At 42.3% G+C, this 22,252-nt stretch overlaps 1 protein-coding gene across 1 annotated transcript; it reads left to right on the top strand.

Moving 5' to 3' along the window:
- Nucleotides 1-451: 451 nt before the first annotated feature.
- On the top strand, nt 452-21,061 carry LOC308694685 (uncharacterized protein). Its single transcript, XM_081372347.1, has 4 exons — nt 452-653; nt 14,478-16,569; nt 19,317-19,422; nt 20,227-21,061. Exons 2-4 carry the CDS (start codon nt 16,463-16,465, stop codon nt 20,752-20,754), a joined length of 741 nt encoding a protein of 246 aa, XP_081228473.1. The 5' UTR covers nt 452-653; nt 14,478-16,462; the 3' UTR covers nt 20,755-21,061.
- Nucleotides 21,062-22,252: the final 1,191 nt, after the last annotated feature.

Raw genomic sequence — 22,252 nt, 5'->3', positions numbered from 1 at the left:
ATCTATCCACATACAAGTGTATACACTTAGTATGTGGATAGATCGATTTTATGTGTGTGTGTGTGTTTAGTTAGGTATGTATGTAAAATAAAATCTACCGCATGTATATGGTGAACATATTCCTAGTCTTTGCACTGTACTGTCTACACCTGATGCAGGAAGCACGACGTGACAAATCCCCAGAGTAAATGCCTCGTTCTATTTATGACCAAGCACTCGCAAGTCACAATACATCTATAGGAAGGACAAATGGATTTGCAACGGTCGCTTTGTCACGCCCGGTGTAGAGAGTTTCTTGCTGTGTGGCACGGTAAGACGCAACAATGTTAGACATGCTGTTGGTATTAAAAAAGAAAAGAATCGAAAATAACAGTGAGGAATCGATTCCAAGAATCGATTCTTTTCGATTCCAGAAACAGGAATCGGAATCGGAATCGATTCCAAAAAATCCGGAATCGAACAGCCCTAATGGAAAGACGGCTGCGTGTCAATAAGCTGTTTTACGTGTATGTCTGGTGTGTGACTGAAACGTTGCACTTCCAGACCAACTGTCGTGAGCTGTCCTGAAGACAAGGCAAAAAACCGCTTATCCACCTATCTTGGTGTCTGGTGACCCGCGATACTCATTGGTGCTTTCAATACCTGCAAACGTGGTCAGTACCTCTGCGCCGCCATTACACGTACGCACCCACCCACTCGCATATCTTTGTAGGATATTTGTAATTTGTAGTGATTACAATTTAGCTCAAAGGATTTATTAATTAATTTATAGGGAATTCAAAAGAGTCACTTATTACAACCGAGCAAATGACTCGTTCGCGGTTCATTTGAACTGGCTGTAACTATCAACTCTGCAACGGATATAAATATCCGAACTATAGTGAAACACTATACCCAGCAAACATTGGTCCGACGGCAACGTCGTGTCCCTGGCCAAAAATAGTCGCGGTATGACGGCATAAATCGGTAAAAATATGTAACACAGAACATTTCCTAAAAATGCATTCAGATACATTTGTACATGTCTACAGTTCTCTTACGAGAGGTTCTCTCGTATTGCGTAGTTGCTACGCTACGGGAAAGCCTTTCTTTCTCGAGATACTGAAGCCAAAAATTATCCTTAATTTTTATAATCTTGTCAACGCAGTGCGGCAGCCTGCAGACCTAGGGCAAGCTTACTAGCGTGCCCATTGGCTGCCCTGCGGCAACTGCAGCAGCCTACCGCTGAGCCCTTGGCGTGACGTCACGACCAATGAGCGCGCTTGGCGCGCTTAATGCGTCACAGCCCGCGAAAAGGGGTGTGGCCAGGGCAGGACTTAGGGTGGTGGGGGCCCCTGGGCTTGAGTCACTTTCGGGTCCTACCTTCTATACTGTACATTACTTTAAATAGAACAAAATGATACATACACAAGCTATGTATTAGAGCTACACAATTCTGGATAAACTGAGTATAAAAATACAGATCACGATTCTGAACAAACAACTAAACAAAATAACACAATTTATGTTAATTGCTGAAGTCTGTTAAAAATGTTTAATTAATCTGAATTATAAAAAAAAATAAAAATAAAAAAAAACTTGGGTTTGAATGAATGATTCAATTCCTCAATCAAATGCACTTGTTTCATAGATGAATCAGCATTTTTGAACGAATCTCCTGAATGAACGATTCAATGACAAATGTTTTTTAAAAGTCATTTGTCGCCATCTGGTGGCGTAACAATATAATCGATCCAATCGTTATTTGAAGTGCTAAGCTACTACTTTCAAAAGGTGACTGGTACCATAGATAGACAGTGTTACATGTTAAAAAACGTAATAATTTATTTATATGACCACTGATTGAAGCTTGAAAAAGTTTTTTCCAATAAATAAATAATGATTAAAAAAGTTCAAAGTATTCATAAGTTTATTGCAATGCACAAATGTCTTGGTCAGAATGAGGATAAAACACTTATTTACCTGGAAAACATGTGTTTTGATTGTGGCATTTCTTTGAGATTTAGAATCCAGTATTCCTATAGGCTAATTATTGTTTCTTTTATGAATTTAATGAAGAACTCTGTCTCGTATTCTGTCCAACCGATCCATGTAGGCTATTTTGTGTCCATTCGTTTTTCCTTTTTTAACCCGTAATTGAAAAACGAAAAATGAACGGTTGTTGTCTTTTTAAAGCGCAAAGTTGAACACCAACATTTTAATTTGAACTGGCTACACCAGCTGCTGCGCAAAAAAGTAAATATCGACGAATTTTCAGATTTTTGTTTATGACTTTTTGCCCCTTTATTAAACATTTAAAATATTCACAAATTAATATGGAAAACATGTCGATTTTACTGGTTTCAAAGGCCAAATTAGAACCTGAAATTGATGTTTTTCCCGCAGTGCTGAATGAGAAGAGCCATTAATATTATTAATAAACTATTGCTTTGGCTAAAATCACATCTCCATCTTCGCTGTTAAGCAGATGCGCTTTTAGAGAGAAATGCACATTTCATACAGATTAATCAGAAGGTATTAGCTTTCGATTCGAATTTGTTCATTTTAAAGTGGACATTTCAAGCTTTAGTCTACACAGGCTATATTTTGTTTCAGTTCTCGAGCTCCAGTTTACGGAGATCATGAAAGTGCGTCTGATTGTTTTCTTTTATTTTACAAAAGCACAACGTTTTCTTGTTATTGTGAGTTTACACAAATAAAAGTAGTTGGGAATAATGTATTATTATTTTCTGTATGACCAGAAATGATAGAGTATTTTAAGTTGTTTCCACTGTTGATAGGAAAATGCAAGTGTTCGCGCCCATGCAGTGCCATGCAGTGCGCGCTCCACACTCAGCTTTGTTCCTTTTTTGCATAAAAGCGTCTTCTAAATATAGCCTATTAAATGTTATAATTAAATAATATAAAATTATTATTATTTGCGTAGCTATACATGGACCTCGAACACACTGCGTCTTCTAAGTCAGGTGACTGTAAATGCGCAAAAACTGTTTCCATTGCAGTTTTGCGAAATATTCCTTTATCGAATTGCCTGAAAAACCACCTCATGCGAGCGTAAACATTTTTTTTTTTAGATAAACGGGAGTTTTTGCGAAATTGACTTGTTTCCATTGTGTTTATTTTCAATTTCAATTTCAATTTGCGCAATTTGAAGGGTAATGGAAACGCGGCTACTGTCTAATGCAGACAGGTTTTTTTCAACGGTTCGGCAGTAAACGAGGCACTAGCCTACGTAACTGCCAATAACCATCGCAATCAGCAAACCTAAATTATATTTTTCATTGCAGGGCAGGGCCAGGTAACAATGCTAGACCAATCAACAAACTTTAAATGAAAAATTAAATAACGACATATTATTGAAAAAATCAAACGTAAACGGGCGGGGCCCCCTATTGGGCGGGGCCCATGGGCTTGAGCCCAGTCAAGCCAAAGAGTATAGAAGCCCAAGAGGCGAAACTCTGTTGTGTTATGGGTAACAGTCTGTAGATGGCGCTGCGGAGGCGCGTCCGCCATTATGGACTGAAAGCTGCTGAAATCGTTAGCGCCAGTCAATGGCAAAATCCATTTTAATAGGCGTTTATAGTTCATGTGTGCACTTGCTAGATTGCACATCTTTTTTGTACCTTTCCGCCTGTAATAGGACATTCACAGATTGTTTTTGTTCTTCCCATTGAAACGTTTACTGTGTGCACTTTCACTGAAGATGTTGAAAAAACAAGTTAATATTTTTGTGATATTCTATGTAAAATATTAACTGTCTTTAGAAATGTTCATTTATAATTTTATTTATTTATTTATTTTTCCAAATCATATATATGGTGATGTTCACTAATTTCAAAATCAACATTTGAATAAACATCTTATTACTTATATCTTATTACTGTGTGTCTGCCTATAGCCTATATTATTTCATGAATTTCTGTTAGTCATATAACTAGGAAAATGCATAATAGAACATAAATATTGATAGATTAAAGTTTTGCAGTAATTTTATAATTTTATCTTTGCAAACCGTAAGTGGTAGGCTAATGAAGCCGATTCGGTGGGGGACATACCCTTACTAAAAAGTACTATAGGAATCTTATAGTATTTTGGGACAAAATATTATAGTAATCTTATAGGAATACTATAGTAATTTGGGACATACTACAGAAGTACGATAAGACTACTATATAAATACTGTAGCAGCTTTAAAATATTATAGAGGTATTACAGAAAATCACAGAAGTATGTTATGTTCTGTAATACCTCTATAATATCCTAGAGCCGCTATAGTATTTCTATAGTAGTCTTATAGTACTTCTATAGTAATATTTTGTCCCAAAATACTATTTTCCTAAGGGTAATTAGGCCATGCATAACCAACACATAGACGTATATTTTCTGTCATTTAACGTCATTTAACGTCGGTCATCCTCATTAATGTATTTTAAATTGTTTTCATATTGAGATATGACGGCCAGAAAAAATTAAGTTATGTTAAGTTTTTGTTATGTTAAGTTTTTCAGTGCCATTGACTCCCATTATTTTTCGGCGTTTCCTTCAGTTTTCAGTCCATAATGGCGGCCGCGCCGTCACGTCATGGGGGCAACTGTTGCTATGGAGCGTTCTATTGAGTTTCGCCTCTTGGGCTTCTATACTCTTTGGTCAAGCCCAATGGTAAGTCCGGCCTTGGGTGTGGCTTAGCGTATATAAACAGGGCTCGGAGGCTGCTTCTCTGATTTCTGTCTTTTCAGCGAAGCTCTCCGCATCGCTGTACTCTGAGGAAGCCGCCGTCGAATCAAGCGACCAGCACGCCGAGGATCTCAGACTGAGGATGCCGGCCGCCTTCGCCGCCTTCAGCTTTCCCTGCCTGCTTCGCTATCCGGCGAATATATCCTTTATTGCTCTGTGTTGTGTGTGTTTGTGTGTTCGCCCCGCGACACACTTTGCATCTAAAAGAGCGCGAGGCGTTGTTTCAAATGCCTCGCTCGTCCTGTGGCTCGTGCAGAGCCACGCTCAGCGACAGAGACCACCATGTATCTGCGCTCTCTGCCTGGGCTTCGACACGCAGCCGCGCCCTTTCCTCGGGCGGCTGCGAACAGTGTGAGGATTTGCCAATGTCGACCCTGCGGGCTCGACTCGCCATGTTTGATGATCCTCCCCCTTCTCCGGCTGCCTCTTCCGGGCCGCGTAAGAAGAAACGCCGCTCTCAAAGGCCTTCCGAGCCGGTTATGACAGCTGAGCGCTCGCCGGAGCCCCTCCCGCGAGCCTCGCTATCTCCTTCTCCCCCCCACCTCCCGACGCGCAGCGGCCGGCTTCGCCCGCACTGCCGTCGCCTCAGGGGATGAAGCAGTCCAGCTGGTTACTCCCCTCTGTCAAGCCGCGCAAACGGCGCCGCTCACAAGGGATGTCAGAACGGACGGTCACGGGCTATAGCTTCCTTTACGTTACAAGAAAGCTACACCCCCCCCCGGATGACGCACGCCCTCTCCCCCTCTGTTCGAGCCGCGCAAGGCGCCGCTCACAAGGGATGTCAGAAGTAGACTGTCACGGGCTTGCTTCCTTTACGTTATAAGAAAGCTACCCCGCGTCTCGGTCACGCGCGTCACTCACCGGCCACCTCCGTTTCTCACACATTTCTCAGTCCCCTCCTAAGCTCAGGCGACTAGAAATATCTATATTGCAGTAAACGAGCCTGTTTTTATACACGCACGCCTGCAAACAAACGATGTCACAGCACATGATGACATCTTCCCGCTCTCTCTCCCTTTGTTCGAGCCGCGCAACTGCGCCGTTCTCAAAGGATATCAGAGCGGACGTCACGAGCACCGGCGAAAGGAGGAAGAGAGTGTTCTCGTCCCGCCTAGGCCGGACTACCTCCAATTTCTCGCATATTTCTCAGTCCCCTCCAAGTTCAGGCGGCTGGAAATACTAATACTGCAGTAAACGAGCCTGTTTTAATACACGCGCGCCTGCAAACAAACGCCGAAACGAAACACCGCTCGGTCATATGCTCGCACTGACTGGAAGCTCATGTATGCCCCTGTGGCTCAGTGGCAGAACATTAGGCTTCCACGCGGGAGACCCGTGTTCTAATCCGGCTCTGGCGACAGAAATATATTTTTTTCTGCTTGCTTCTCCGAGCTCGCGGCCAGCTTTCTTACATACAGAAAGCAAACCCGCATCACACGGGATACATATTTCTCAGTCCCCTCTAAGTTCAGGCGGCTGGAAATACTATACTGCAGTAAACGGGCCTGTTTTAATACACGCGCGCCTGCAAACAAACACCGAAACGAAACACGATGCTCGGTCATATGCTCGCACTAACTAGAAGCCCATGTGTGCTCCTGTGGCTCAGTGGCAGAATATTACGCTGCCGCACCGGAGACCCGAGTTCTAATCCGACTCCGGCGGCAGAAAAATATATTTTTTCTGCTGGCTTCTCCGAGCTCGCGGCCAGCTTTCTTACATACAGAAAGCGAACCCTCATCTCACAGGATGGTGCTTGAGTATTCATGAGCGTCTAAACATATGAGCCATCAAAGCATTTGTTTTATAACGCCTATGGTGTTACAAGTGTAGAAAATGTGCCCACTCCCATGTGCTCACTGCTACACACAAACACGGTCTCCCCGGTAACGTTTACAGAGCGCACTCTCATAAAGCGGACACATGCCGCTTGAGTACTAAGTGTAGTAAATGTGCCCACAACTCTGTGCTCACACCTAGCTGCTGCCCGCTCTGTCACACAGTTACCCCGGGTTGCAGATCCTCTAAAGCTCACAAACATTCCGGCTCTGGCCGAAGGTGTCATAAGTGTAGAAAATGTGCCCACTCCCATGTGCTCACTGCTTCACACAAACAGGGTCCCCATGGTAACCCGCACAGAGCGCTCTCTCATGAAGCGGACGCAAGCCGCTCGAGTATTAAGTGTAGAAAATGTGCCCACAACTTTGTGCTCACACCTACCCGCTGCTCGCTCTGCCAGTCAGTTACCTTGGGTCGCAGACCCTCTAAAGCTCCCAAACACTGGCCGTGTCATAAGTGTAAACTCTGCGCCCGCTCACGAGCATGCGCACTCACTTTTAGACATTATAAGCCCCACGCCACTCTCACGCCTGGGATGTTTGACAGCAAATCACGCTCCATCCGATGGGACCGAGCTACTGAACGCTGTACAGTCGGCCAATACTGTTTACCAGCCCCCGTGTTCAAGCACCAGCGGTGCGCACGCCGCTCCATCCTCTCTGATACAGGTTCCCCATCCCGCGCAGCGCGGCGATCTGAACCCAGAGACCATTCGACCCCTAGCTATGCATGCGGAAGCATGGGAAGCGATTCAGGGCGCGTCAGAATGGGTGCTGAATATTATAAAACACGGCTATTCGCTTCAATTCGCTCGTCGCTCTCCGCGCTTTACAGCACAGACGGAGACGAGAGTGAGTCCAGAAGCTGCGCACCTGCTTCAAGCAGAAATAGCGAAGCTGCTGCGCAAAGGGGCTATAGAACAGGTTCATCCTTCTCTGAGCGAGTCAGGCTTTTACAGCCGCTACTTCCTCGTACCCAAGAAGGACGGAGCGTTAAGACCTATTTTAGATCTGAGACATCTGAACAAAGCCCTCATGAGACGGCCGTTCAAAATGATCGCAACCAGAAAAATCCTTGCGCAGATTCGCCCAGGAGACTGGTTTATCTCTCTCGATCTAAAAGACGCATACTTTCAGATCCAGATAACTCCCCGTCACAGGCCATTCTTGAGATTCGCCTTCAACGGTCGAGTATATCAGTACACAGTCCTGCCCTTCGGCCTGTCTTTGGCACCCCGTACATTTACGAAATGCATGGACACGGCCCTCGCTCCCCTGAGAAAACAGGGAAAGCGAATACTGAATTATCTGGACGATTGGCTTATTCTAGCGCAGTCAGAGACGGAACTTGTGTCTCACAGTACAGTGCTTCTCAGCCATCTGGAGGAGCTGGGTCTCTCGGTCAACTGGACCAAGAGCTCGCTATCGCCCCGTCAGTCAATTTCCTTTCTTGGAATAGAACTGGACTCGGTGGCTATGACGGCCAGACTGTCGGAGCAGCGCGCGCGCCGCATCCGCCTCCTCGCCGCATCCCTCCAAATAGGCAGCCGGGTTCCGCTGAGGACATTCCAGCGTATCTTGGGGCATATGGCCTCAGCTGCAGCAGCGCTCCAGCTGGGTCTACTGCGCATGCGCCCGCTTCAACGCTGGCTGAAAGCGCGCGTGCCCTACCGAGCCTGGGCGGCCGGCGGCTTGCGAGTCAGAGTGAATCAGGGCTGCATTTCAGCCCTGCAGCCCTGGCTGGCGGCCGAATGGTATCTCACAGGAGTGACTATGGGAGTGATTTCACACCGGAAAGTCGTCTCGACAGACGCTTCCAACTTAGGTTGGTGAGCGCTCTTCGAGGCAGACCGGTCTATGGCCGCTGGTCAGACCAGGAGAATCTCCTACACATAAACTGTCTAGAGATGCTCGCGGTCGAGAAAGCGCTCAAACACTTCCTCCCATTCCTCCACGGTCACCATGTTCTAGTCCGCACGGACAATACATCGGTAGTGGCCTATGTGAATCGCCAGGGCGGTGTCAGATCATAGACGCTCTGCACCCTGGCGGAACGCCTCCTCGTGTGGGCTCAGCACTCTCTGCGCTCGCTGAGAGCCGCGCATGTGCCTGGCCACCTGAACGAGGGCCCCGACAGACTGTCCAGGGACAACGTTCCCCCTGGGGAGTGGTCTCTACACCCCCAAACAGTCCAGTCACTGTGGCGCCGTTTCGGCAAAGCGAAAGTCGACCTTTTTGTGTCAAAAGACAACGCTCATTGCCCAGAGTTCTTCTAAGAACGAGGACGCGCTGGCCCAGACCTGGCCCAGCGGCCCGTTGTATGCTTTTCCCCCGGTCTCTCTGCTGCCTCAGGTCATCGAGAGAATCAGGGAAGCGCGCCACTCAGTGCTCCTCATAGCCCCATGCTGGGAGAACCAAGCTTGGTTCCCGGATCTAATGCAGCTGGCAGACTCAGCCCCCTGGCCGATACCGGTGAAGAGAGACCTTCTCTCTCAAGCCCGCAGCTCGATATGGCATCCCCATCCAGAGCGCTGGTCTCTGCATGCGTGGAGCCTCAACGATTACACGCTGATCTGCCAGACGGGGTCATGAACACGATCATACAATCTAGAGCTCCCTCTACGAGGCGGCTCTACATGTCGAAATGGTCAGTGTTTAACAGATGGTGCACTGCTAAGGGGCTCGATCCACAGACATGTGGGGTATCGCGAATGCTGTGTTTCCTTCAAGAGCTACTGGACGAGGGCAGGTCCCCCTCCACGCTCAAAGTCTATGTTGCGGCCATTTCAGCGCTCTCTGTTTCAGAGCGAGGCCGCGCATTAGGAAGGAACGAGTTCGTCATCCGCTTCCTTAGGGGAGCCAGGAGGATGAACCCCCCGCGACCCCCCTCGGTTCCTATGCGGGATCTTTCTCTGGTCTTGGAGGCCCTGAGAGCTCATCCCTTCGAACCCTTGGAAACTGTGGATATGAAATACCTCACGCTCAAACCGTTTTTCTGATAGCTCTGTCTTCAGTCAAACGAGTGGGAGACCTTCACGCGTTATCTGTTAACGCCGCGTGCCTCGAGTTCGGACCTAATGACTCCAAAGTCATTCTCAGACCGAGGCATGGGTACGTTCCCAAAATTTTGGGCACTCCCTTCAGAGCACAGGTCATTTCCCTCTCAGCCCTGCCAGCGCACGGCAGCGAGGCCGATAGTAATCTCCTTTGCCCGGTCAGGGCGTTGAGAAACTACATTTCACGGTCCGCTGCTTTCAGGCGCTCGGAACAGCTCTTTGTTTCGTTTGGTGGGCGCACCAAGGGTCTCGCCGCCTCGAAACACAGCCTGTCCAGATGGATAGTGGACGCTATTGCTGCTGCTTATGCGTCTAAAGACCTGCAGTGCCCATTGGGCATTCGAGCTCACTCCACCAGAGGCATGGCCTCGTCGTGGGCGTGGTCCAGCGGGATTCCCATTCATGACATTTGTGCAGCGGCAGGCTGGGCCTCCCCCTCCACATTTGTTAGGTTTTACAACCTGGATGTTCCCGCCTTGCAGGCGAAAGTGTTATCAGTCTAAGTCTCACGTATGCCAGCCCACTATCTGTGTGCGGGCTACGTTGTGTGATTTAGCTCTACTGGTTGAGCTGCACTATACAGGGAATTGTCAGTTCGGACCGGCCGTGCCGCTCCTAACCCCCTAGTGTGCTTATGTACGGCGCTAGCCCTCTTCGGGCCGCCCGGCTCTCTGCTATCACGTTCCCCGGGCTCTCCCTGGAACTCATTCAGTGGATGCTGGGCGCGCACAGCGTTGACAAGGGCGTTCCCGTAGCGTAGCAACTACGCAATACGAGAGAACCTCTCGTAAGAGAACGTTTCGGTTACTCACGTAACCTCTGTTCTCTCTAGAAGAGGGAACGAGTATTGCGTAGCCCGCCGTGCTCGCGCCACGAGCTCATTTCGCTTCATGCGACAGAAACCAGAGAAGCAGCCTCCGAGCCCTGTTTATATACGCTAAGCCACACCCCTTTTCGCGGGCTGTGACGCATTAAGCGCGCCAAGCGCGCTCATTGGTCGTGACGTCACGCCAAGGGCTCAGCGGTAGGCTGCTGCAGTTGCCGCAGGGCAGCCAATGGGCACGCTAGTAAGCTTGCCCTAGGTCTGCAGGCTGCCGCACTGCGTTGACAAGATTATAAAAATTAAGGATAATTTTTGGCTTCAGTATCTCGAGAAAGAAAGGCTTTCCCGTAGCGTAGCAACTACGCAATACTCGTTCCCTCTTCTAGAGAGAACAGAGGTTACGTGAGTAACCGAAACGTTCTCTGGGGTTGCATGTATAATTGTTATTTTGACTTTTAGCTACGTGTAGTTCAATATAGTGTATCTGGTGAGAGGACGTCACCTGGCGACGTCTTTTACACGTGCATTTATAGTCCATCATGACCCTCCATCATGGAATCCTTGTGAAATATGCAAAAGCTGTGCTTAATCCTTGCATGGTTAATACTGCAAAAATTAATTTAATTGCCCAAGTAGTTTTTAAGAGGATGTGAAGACGACCACTGACGTCCTTTACACGTCAAGGCTGTGAACAGACGTCCACTGATGTCTTTTACACGTCTAGTCAAGCAAGACAGAAAAAAAAACAGGAATTATCTTTATGAAATACACGAATTGTATACAAAGTAAATATATTTACTTTATCTTGTTTAAATAAATTATAATCACACAGTTCCTAGTGTGGTTAAGCGAATGCAAATCCTCTGCATTCTAGTCATTAGGCTTGTTTGAGATGCGCCTTGCCTCGCCTGAAATGTAGTCGAGAGTAGGCGGCTGCAGTGAGAGGAGGAGTGAAAAAAGCGCAGGCAAGCCGGACAGTTCTCTATTCTCGTAGTGGATCTGACACCTGTGAGATCAAAGACGGATATCGCGGGATTCACGCTCGTGCACAGTGTTGATAATAAACTGGATGGAATTTAAGTTCTGTTGCTTTTATATGAAAATAAATATGATAAACAAGTCACCCAAAGTAGCCTACTTATTTAATTCCATTCCAAATACATGTTTATCAATCTTTTTTATTTAATACAGACATATGTGTTTATTTTTTTTTATTTTTATTTTTTTTTTAATTACATTGCATAACCCAAAGAGATCGCACTGTCAGATAGTTTGGGAATATTCACACATAACGTATACTCATAAAACATGATATCAGAGTTTTAAAATCAAACATTTTAAAAGAGAACGGTACATCACGGTTGTTTAAACCAATGAACATTAAGCTGTGTCGTCAGCAAGTCGTTTCCCATCATGCTTTTGATCAGCGCAGTCGGTGGAGAGCAACTGCGCTCGACTGCAGAATCCGACAGGTGTGCCTTGCGCTCGCGAGAGATTTTTGACATACGTCAGCATGACATCAGAGCAAGGCGGGCCGCACTCGGACACATTTCTAACCGGCATGCATCTCGCGCTGATCACCGGTGATCGATTCTGCGCAGATTTTGCTCATCTCAAACAAGCCTATTATTTCAACCTGTAGCCTACCTGATACATTGTGTGTTTTTTTTTTTGTGTTTTTTTTTTAATGGAATGTATGCATATACATGTAAAACAGAAATATATCTAGTCACCATTTATGTCTGAGTTGGATGTAATTGCCAAAACTGTGCTGCCAAGATGTAACAAAAGATCTCCCGACATTACCAAATCCCGCGATAGGTTAGATTATCTCACGAGATGTTAACGCGCTTTCCCCATAGACTCACTCCGGAACACTGAAGTTTGAACAACCACGGAGAGAGGAGGAATTGAGGCCCATATTATTAGAAATCTACTGTTAGGTACGTACATTTTGTATTATTAGATTCACGTGCTAGAGTTTTACTTGTTTGACATGAATGAACCGAAAGAAATGATGCCCACATTGTCAACTGAAATTGGCTAACTGAGTTTGGCTAAAATTAGCTAGTAGGCTAAAAGTTAATTTGAACTTATACAACGGTATACCATAGTATAAAGTATGTTTAATGATACAGTCAAAGTTATTACTGTAAATTATTAATGTAGCCTTTTGAGAGTTTCTTTCAGAAAGTAAATTATCTGAAGTAGAATGAAATTAGCTGGATTTGAACATGTATGTTTTCAGTAACTGCTTTAAAAATATTTTGTAATTTTAGAATTGCTAAACATGTCTATTCAGGGGACATCACAGCCCACCTGTCTTTATCAGAAATGTCCTGTTCACTTTCTCACTGTTACACACCTAGTTAAGGGTCTTTCTCAAGGGCACCACAGTGGTATTGAAGAGGCAGGGGACAAATGCTGTTTTGAATTTAGCTGAAGACCATAAAAATATTTTGAAAATAAGTGCATGTCATTTACCTCAAATTTTTAATTTTCATTTATTTTAAAAAGAAATATATTCTCTTCCCTTAGATGCTGTGAAGAGGTGGAGCCCACATGCTACAGACACTGAAATTGATACAGCAATGGCAGAACACCTGAAACACGCTCAAGGAAGAGCTGGGGGTGGTGGATACAAAAAATGAGCCAAACAATGTGTTTAAGGGATTGTCATCATTTACTCAACCTCATGTTTCAAACCTGTATACCTTTCTATGCTAAACACAAAGATATTTAGAAGAATGTTTGTAACCAAGCAGATGTCGCTTCCCATTAATAATCATTTTTTCTCCAATAATGGTAGTCAGTGGATGCTCTATTTGCTTGGTTACAAACATTCTTCAAAATATCTTCTTTTGTGTTCAGCAGAAGTAAGAAACTCATACAGGTTTGGAATTTGGTGAGTAAATTACATAATTTTCATTTTTGGGTGAACTATCTTTATATAATAATTTAGTATTTTGCTATTGGTATTTAGTTTGGTTAACAAATCGAGAGCTTAGAATTATAAGGTTCTATCTCCGTTTATTGTAGTTTATTGAGGATCAAAGTTTTTAAACTCGGTTTATGTTTTGTGAGATGGAACCTTTTATTTTATTAATAACTACTAACACAATTTTTTTTTTACAAAAATAACACCACACAGGCATTAATAAACACCTAATGAATCAGATTGTCAAAAACTCAATTTCGACCAAAAGTGGAGATAGAACCTTATAATTCTAAGCTCACGAAATGTTAAACATTGAAAAAAATAAAGAGAAATTTTGGCTGTTCAAGATCAATAAAATGTTGTGCTTAATCAGAACATGCTTCTTTTTTGCTTATGTCCACAAATAATGTGTTATTGTTTTTGATGTACACGTGATTAAAACGTTTTATTGACGTTCAGGTCTGACTGGACCAATTTTGGACCTTTTTAGAACCTTTGTCAAGATGTGTAGGCTAAACCTCAAGACTTGATTGTCTTTCACGATGTTACACAATAGGTGTGTGATTATTTTATATGCAGGCTTATACACTTAAATTATGCAGCAACACATTTAAACACACATGACGACGCATTTAGACGTCCAGGGACGCGCAGAAGAGACGTGGAATTCACGGCCAGAAGAGACGTCGGTTCAACTTCCATTTTGGAACTATTTTTCAACCATGACGGGACGTCTCGGACGGACGTCTTTTCAACGGTCATTAAACGTCCAAATGTTTGCTGGGTATAGTTAGCAAGGTAACTTAGATCAGAAGTTTAAGACATTAAATTTGTAAGCACAATAACACAAGTAATATTTCTCTTTAAAATACAAACAAGACTTTATTGATTATTCTAACACATAACTAATATCTAACACAGACACACACACATTCATACGCGTTGCAGAAAGAAAGAGAGTAAGGAAAGATTAAGTTTTAAGAGTGAGTTTAAGAGTGAGATGATGTAATCCCAAGTTTCTATGCACTTATAAAACACAACCTGAATGAACCATCAATCATTAGTTTAACCCTTTTATCGTTTCCTAGGTTACAGGGGCGGCTGGCCAATAGAGGGCGCTAGGGCGCTTTCATCTCCATACAAGCTGATGAGACAACTGACATTTCCACCCACTGTCAGCTGGTGCTTGTGCTACGTTATCTAGACGGCAAAAACAACATACAAGAGCGGTTTTATGAGTTTATTTCGATCCAGAATGCCACGGCAGACACCATCGCTACAGCGCTTCTGGAGAGGCTAAGCGTCATACTCCCAGATGGACAAAAAGCCAAACTTATAGGCCAAGCTTACGACGGAGCTAATGTAATGAGGGGAGCCACCGGCGGAGTGCAGCGCAAGGTGATGGATGTCCATGTAAACGCTCATTACGTCCACTGTTACGCGCATCAGTTAAATCTTATCATGCAGCAGGCAACGTCACACATCCCCAAAATCGGCACTTTTTTTTCCGATCTTGCAGGATTTTCTGCTTTCTTCTCCAGGTCACCCAAGCGAACCACCGTACTTGACCAAGTGGTTGCCCATAGACTTCCCAGAGCCTCTACAACACGTTGGAACTGTCGCGCTGTAAACACCGTGTACGAACAAAGAGATGACCTCCTAAAGTGTTTTCAGACCATCAGGGCCGGCCCGAGGCATAAGCGAACTAAGCGGCTGCTTGGGGCCCCCTCGCCACCAGGGGGCCCCCAAGCGAGTTTTTTTTTTTTTTTCATATTAATTAAATTAAACAAGTGACAAATGAATGAATGGATTAATAATTCAAGACAAGAAAATTCTGATTTCATGATCAATATACCTGCCTACAACTGCTGCTGTGTCTGCCAGTGTTTGAGTCATGCGCATAACCTTGCGTGCATAGACAATTCGTGCGCGAAGTCACGGTAATGTTAAGCCATGTCACAAAAATTTGATTTGATCAATGATTTATCCTTTAAATTTAATGATATTCAGAACAGAACAAGAATAAAAAAATAACTATAAACAAGCCAAAATGAAATAATTTAAAGCGAAAGTGAAAGCGACATTGGGCTCAAGTATCTCTCTCATTAGAATCAAAATGTTTCAACATTCGCGATGGATTTGGATGGTAAACTATTATTTATTATAGGCTTCTTTGTACTTCACCCACGTTCCAATATCGAGGGGAAAAAATCATTCTCTTCACATGCGCAAAAATGTGCTTGAAATCCAATATCGAGGGAAAAAAAAATCATTCTCTTCACTCACATGCGCAAAAATGTGCTTGGAAACATCACAGTGGAGCGGTGCTTAGGCTACGCAGCGCTGAATGGTACGAATTGTAGGCTACTACTGACTATTTAAACAGAGCAGTGTAATTTTTATATGTTAGGTTGACTATTTTATTATTATATTTTATTACGGCTATAACGAACAGGCTGCGATGTCAAGATTGCAATGCTGGAATATGTTGTGTGTGTGTGTGTGTGTGTGTGTGTGTGTGTGTGTGTGTGTGTGTGTGTGTGTGTGTGTGTGTGTGTGTGTGTGTGTGAGGTGCAGGCGCGATCGAACAGTGGAAACATAAAATCATACTCCGACATGTTCATACAAGCCATCATTCAAACTGCAAAGTGTTGCAAAACGTTGGAGGATATTTTGCAAATAATTTTTTTTAATATGTTTTGTGACAATTTGTTTTCAGAAGTTTCAAAGAGTTAGTAAAAGAGTAAAGAAAAAGTTAAAACATTTTTAAGTATCTATTTTTATTAAGTATTTATTTTGTATTAATACATAACCTCATTGTATTAATTTATAATGTAACATTATTGAGTGACATTGTGTCAATAATCGTCAAGCACAGGTGACTCCGCGTGGTGGGAGGGGGCCCCCCAAATCAAATTCTGCTTAGGGCCCCCAAAAGGCTCGGGCCGGCACTGCAGACCATCAGAGATAATGAAAACTTTGATCCCCTAACTGTCAGAGAGGCTGGGGGCTTTGTTAGGATGCTTGAAGACGAGTCTTTCTGTTTTTTTTTCTGGCACTGTTCCACAAAATCATGCCACATGTGGACATGCTGTTCAACCAGCTGCAGAAAAGGAACATCGACGCAGTTTTCATCAAATCACTTGTCCAGAAGTTTACAGACAGCGTGCAAACGATCAGGTAAATAACTTTATTTACTATTGGCTGATAAAACTTTTGTTAGAAATGTGATTTGCTTATTTCCAGATTTGTGTCTAAATGTGCCTAGTCATCCAACTGGATGATTATCATAAGCTCATTACTATTATATGCGTTTCAGTATTTTAAAAGCAAAGAGACTATTAGATTTGGATAATAATGAAGATAAAGTAGTTATCAAAAACAGTTTCTAACAACAGGCTTATTCAGGTGTCCGCCAGGTCAATTTCTAGAAGGTTGTTATTAAATATTAACTTGTCATTTAGAGACTATAATTTACACAGGACACATCAGAATGCATCCAGCTTAGAAATATAATAGAACAATGATAACAATGTAATATTATGTACATCACAGATGACTACCCAGCAAACATTTGGACGTTTAATGACCGTTGAAAAGACGTCCGACAGAGACGTCCCGTTATGGTTGAAAAATAGTTCCAAAATGAAAGTTGAACCGACGTCTTTGACGTCGTCTGGCCGTGAATTCCACGTCTTTTCTGGCCGAGAATTCCACGTCTCCTCTGCGCGTCCCTGGACGTCTAAATGCGTCGTCATGTGTTTAAATGTGTTGCTGCATAATTTAAGTGTATATATAAGCCTGCATATAAAATAATCACACACCTATTGTATAACATCGTGAAAGGCAATCAAGTCTTGAGGTTTACACATCTTGACAAAGGTTCTAAAAAGGTCCAAAATTGGTCCAGACCTGAACGTCAATAAAACGTTTTAATCACGTGTACATCAAAAACAATAACACATTATTTGTGGACATAAGCAAAAAAGAAGCATGTTCTGATTAAGCACAACATTTTATTGATCTTGAACAGCCAAAATTTCTCTTTATTTTTTATAATGTAACATTTCGTGAGCTTAGAATTATAAGGTTCTATCTCCACTTTTGGTCGAAATTGAGTTTTTGACAATCTGATCCATTAGGTGTTTATTAATGCCTGTGTGGTGTTATTTTTGTAAAAAAATATTTTGTTAGTAGTTATTACTAAAATAAAAAGGTTCCATCTCACAAAACATAAACCGAGTTTAAAAACTTTGATCCTCAATAAACTACAATAAACGGAGATAGAACCTTATACTTCTAAGCTCTCGATTTGTTAACTAAACTAAAATACCAATTGCAAAATACTGAATTATTATATAAAGATAGTTTACCCAAAAATTAAAATTATGTAATTTACTCACCAAATTCCAAACCTGTATGAGTTTCTTTCTTCTGCTGAACACTAAAGAAGATATTTTGAAGGATGTTTGTAACCAAGCAAATAGAGCATCCACTGACTACCATTATTGGAGAAAAAATGATTATGGTAGTTAATGGGAAGGGACATCTGCTTGGTTACAAACATTCTTCCAAACATCTTTGTGTTTAGCATAACATAGAAAGGTATACAGGTATGAAACATGAGGTTGAGTAAATGTTGACAATTTTCATTTTTGGGTGAACTATCCCTTAAACACATTGTTTGGCTCATTTTTTGTATCCACCACCCCCAGCTCTTCCTGGAGTGTGTTTCAGGTGTTCAGCAAAACAGCATTTGTCCCCTGCCTCTTCAATACCACTGTGGTGCCCTTGAGAAAGACCCTTAACTAGGTGTGTAACAGTGAGAAAGTGAACAGGACATTTCTGATAAAGACAGGTGGGCTGTGATGTCCCCTGAATAGACATGTTTAGCTATTCTAAAATTACAAAATATTTTTAAAGCAGTTACTGAAAACATACATGTTCAAATCCAGCTAACGTTAAACATTTCATTCTACTTCAGATAATTTACTTTCTGAAAGAAACTCTCAAAAGGCTACATTAATAATTTACAGTAATAACTTTGTATCATTAAACATACTTTATACTATGGTATACTGTTGTATAAGTTCAAATTAACTTTTAGCCTACTAGCTAATTTTAGCCAAACTCAGTTAGCCCATTTCAGTTGACAATGTGGGCATCATTTCTTTCGGTTCATTCATATCAAACAAGTAAAACTCTAGCACGTGAATCTAATAATACAAAATGTACGTACCCAACAGTAGATTTCTAATAATATGGACCTCAATTCCTCCTCTCTTCGTGGTTGTTCAAACTTCAGTGTTCCGGAGTGAGTCTATGGGGAAAACGCGTTAACATCTCGTGAGATAATCTAACCTATCGCGGGATTTGGTAATGTCGGGAGATCTTTTGTTACATCTTGGCAGCACAGTTTTGGACATAAATGGTGACCAGATATATTTCTGTTTTACATGTATATGCATACATTCCACATTTTTTTGCAGTATTTACCATGCAAGGATTAAGCACAGCTTTTGCATATTTCACAAGGATTTCATGATGGAGGGTCATGATGGACTATAAATGCACGTGTAAAAGACGTCGCCAGGTGACGTCCTCTCACCTGATACACTATTGAACTACACGTAGCTAAAAGTCAAAATAACAATTAAACATGCAACCCCAGAGAACTGTAGACATGTACAAATGTATCTGAATGCATTTTTAGGAAATGTTCTGTGTTACATATTTTTACCGATTTATGCCGTCATACCGCGACTATTTTTGGCCAGGGACACGACGTTGCCGTCGGACTAATGTTTGCTGGGTAGCTGATAGGCATAGTCCTTATGTGTGTGTGTATATGAGTCAGTGGATGTGCACTTGTGGGAGTTAAGAAGTCTGATGACAGGTTAACAACTTAAACTATATTTTTGGACCAGGGCCTCTATTCCCTCTTTGTGTGGTGATGGTGCATCGGACCAGCAGCAGCCTATAAAGCGACGAAGGATACTGGGAACAGGAGAACAACAGAGGCTGGCTACAGAGGTAAGTTGAGATGTAACAGTCAGTGTTTCCTCTACAAAGATTTTTATTTCTGTGGTGGTATGTAGCTATGTAATAAAAAAATAAAACAAACCTTAGGATGGCATATTCCCACATCTGACTGATCGATTGATGGACCAGGTGGTCTAGAATTTATATTCTTGTTAGTTCAGTAGATTCAGGTTTATGACAAAGCAGTCACAAGCAGCAAAATAATAGCAGTTTTCATTGAAAAGAAATTCAGTGTGTAAAGAATTGTCACATGTGACAGAAAAAAAAGTGGTTTATATATTTAAATTAAACCTTGTTTTGTAACGGAAACCAATAGGGAACTAGTGAGGAGAAGTAAACGTAGTGTAAAGTGCAATTAGAAATAATGGTGTTAAAACCTTTAAAGGGATAGTTCACCCAAAAATGAAAATTGTGTCATTTACTCACCCTCAAGTTGTTTCAAACCTGTATGAATTTCTTTCTTCTGCTGAACACAAAGAAAGATATTTTGAAGAATATCAGTAAACAAACCTTAGGATGGACCCCATTGACTTCCATAGTTGGAAAAAAAAAATACTATGGAAGTCAATGGGGTCCATCAACTGTCTGGTTACTGACAATCTTCAAAATATCTTTTTTTGTGTTCAGCAGAAGAAAGAAATTCATACAGGTTTGAAACAACTTGAGGGTGAGTAAATGACACAATTTTCATTTTTGGGTGAACTATCCCTTTAATATCATACTTGACTCGTTCAGTCAGAATCACTTTCATTAAAATGGCTTTATTGGAAATTTATGCTGATGAATCTTTTACAGGTATGTGATACCATCCTGACCCATGCCAAGGAGCGGTTCTCCTTCACCCAGCACCTCATCAGCGCAACACTGCTGCATGGAGAGCTCTTCCCACAACACTGTGTGAAGTTCCCTGACACAGCGCTTGAAACAACAGTGGAGGCATACCCCATGCTGAACAAGGCCAAGCTCAAAACAGAACTGTCCCTTATCTATGAGAATGACGAGTTCAATGCTTGCAGTGGTGCAGTACCTCTGTACCAGTTTTTCATGGAGAACAACCTTCAGAGCACTTTCACAGAGACTGTCAGTCTTCTCAAGATCCTCATCACCACACCCATGACTACAGCTGAGTCTGAGAGGTGCTTCTCTACTTTAAAGAGGATCAAGACTTTCCTGAGAAACACCATGACACAGGATCGCCTGAATGCTCTGGCGATGCTCTCCATGGAGAAGAAACTTATCAGGGACATTCCTGACTTCAACAAAAGGGTCATTGAGAGGTTTGCCACTCAGAAGGAGAGAAGAGCAAAATTCCTGTACAAATGAGATCACACACACACACACACACACACACACACACACACACTCACACTGTTTCTTTGTACATAGTCATTTTATAAATATAAATTGTCTTAAAGGGATACTCCACTGAAAAATGAAAATTCTGTCATCATATACTCACCCTCATGTTGTTTCAAACCTTTATGAATTTCTTTCTTCTGCTAAACAGAAAGTAAGATATTTAGAAGAATGTCAGTTATCAGACAGTTTTAGATACCATTGACTTCCATAGTATTTTTTTTTTCTTTTCTATGGAAGTCAATGGTATCTAAAACTGTCTGGTAACTGACATTCTTCTAAATATCTTACTTTCTGTTTAGCAGAAGAAAGAAATTCATAAAGGTTTGAAACAACATGAGGGTGAGTATCCCTTTAAAGGGATAGTTCACCCAAAAATGGTTCGGTACGTTTTCGATACAGCAAAAAGAAAGAAATGCCAGAGAAATTTCCTTTTTTATTACCGGTATTCTTTTTTTCAAAAAGAAAAATGGTTTTACCATTTGTGGGTGAACTATCCCTTTAATATTATGTTTGTTATTTACTGTACATTTTGTGGAACATTTGTTTAAAATCACTCAAAATTGTTGCAGGTAATAGTTGTATTTAATCAGCTAATTAATCACTAAGTATTTTGTTAGAGTTAAATTTCAAATGCAAATAGAAAGTTTGTGCAATATTTTTGTTTTTGTGCAAAAATGCCTCAACCTTTTAATATTGGCATTAAGTAATTACTTTTCACAGAGCACTGGTATCCTGGGTGGTTATTAATTATAATAGGATTTTTTTTATTTATATAGCCTTTCCAACAAGGTCGCTTTACAATATAGGCCTAGGTTAAGGAATTGAACTAAATAAACCTCAACATCAAAGATAGACATACCAAGGGCAGATATAAATATACAGAGGTCAGTTACAAAGTTAGGTTAAAGATTCAAGCAAGTAACATAAACATTCATAATAAGGTACAATTTAAAGATTCTGAGCTAAAGAGTAATATTCAGACAAAAAAAAGGTTTTTGAATGAGAGAAGGGTGAATGCTTGACAGACGTCTTGAGCAAAAGCATTCCACAACCTGGGAGCCACAACGCTATAAGACCTGGTGTCCCATGGTTACCAAGGCCAAGCTATTTAAAATAACCGAATATGACACAGCCCCACCTAACATATTTTTCACCAGCCGCCACTGCTAGGTTATTAAATCTGTATCAAATACACCAGTTCAGTTTAAGAGTCTGGAGGCAGTACTTGCTTGTCTTTGCTTTTGGGGATTCCCTTTTTGTTGCGTGAAAGGGGTTTTCCCGGTCCGTTCGTTGGCTGGTCTCCGCGTGCCTGATGTCTGGGTCACGTGGTCAGTCACGTGGCGTGCTGGCGGAATGAAAGTCTTTGTTCGAAGCTGGCTTTGCAGAAGAAACGTGGCTCGAAATCTTGTCGCAAAACTTAACTTAGAACCGAGACTCACAACGGAAAAGAAAGGAAACTAAG

The sequence above is a fragment of the Scardinius erythrophthalmus genome (assembly GCF_964197995.2).
Source record: "Scardinius erythrophthalmus genome assembly, chromosome: 8".
NCBI lineage: Eukaryota > Metazoa > Chordata > Actinopteri > Cypriniformes > Leuciscidae > Scardinius > Scardinius erythrophthalmus.
Note: the sequence above shows the minus strand (reverse complement) of the source record. Positions and strands in the feature narration are given on the sequence as shown.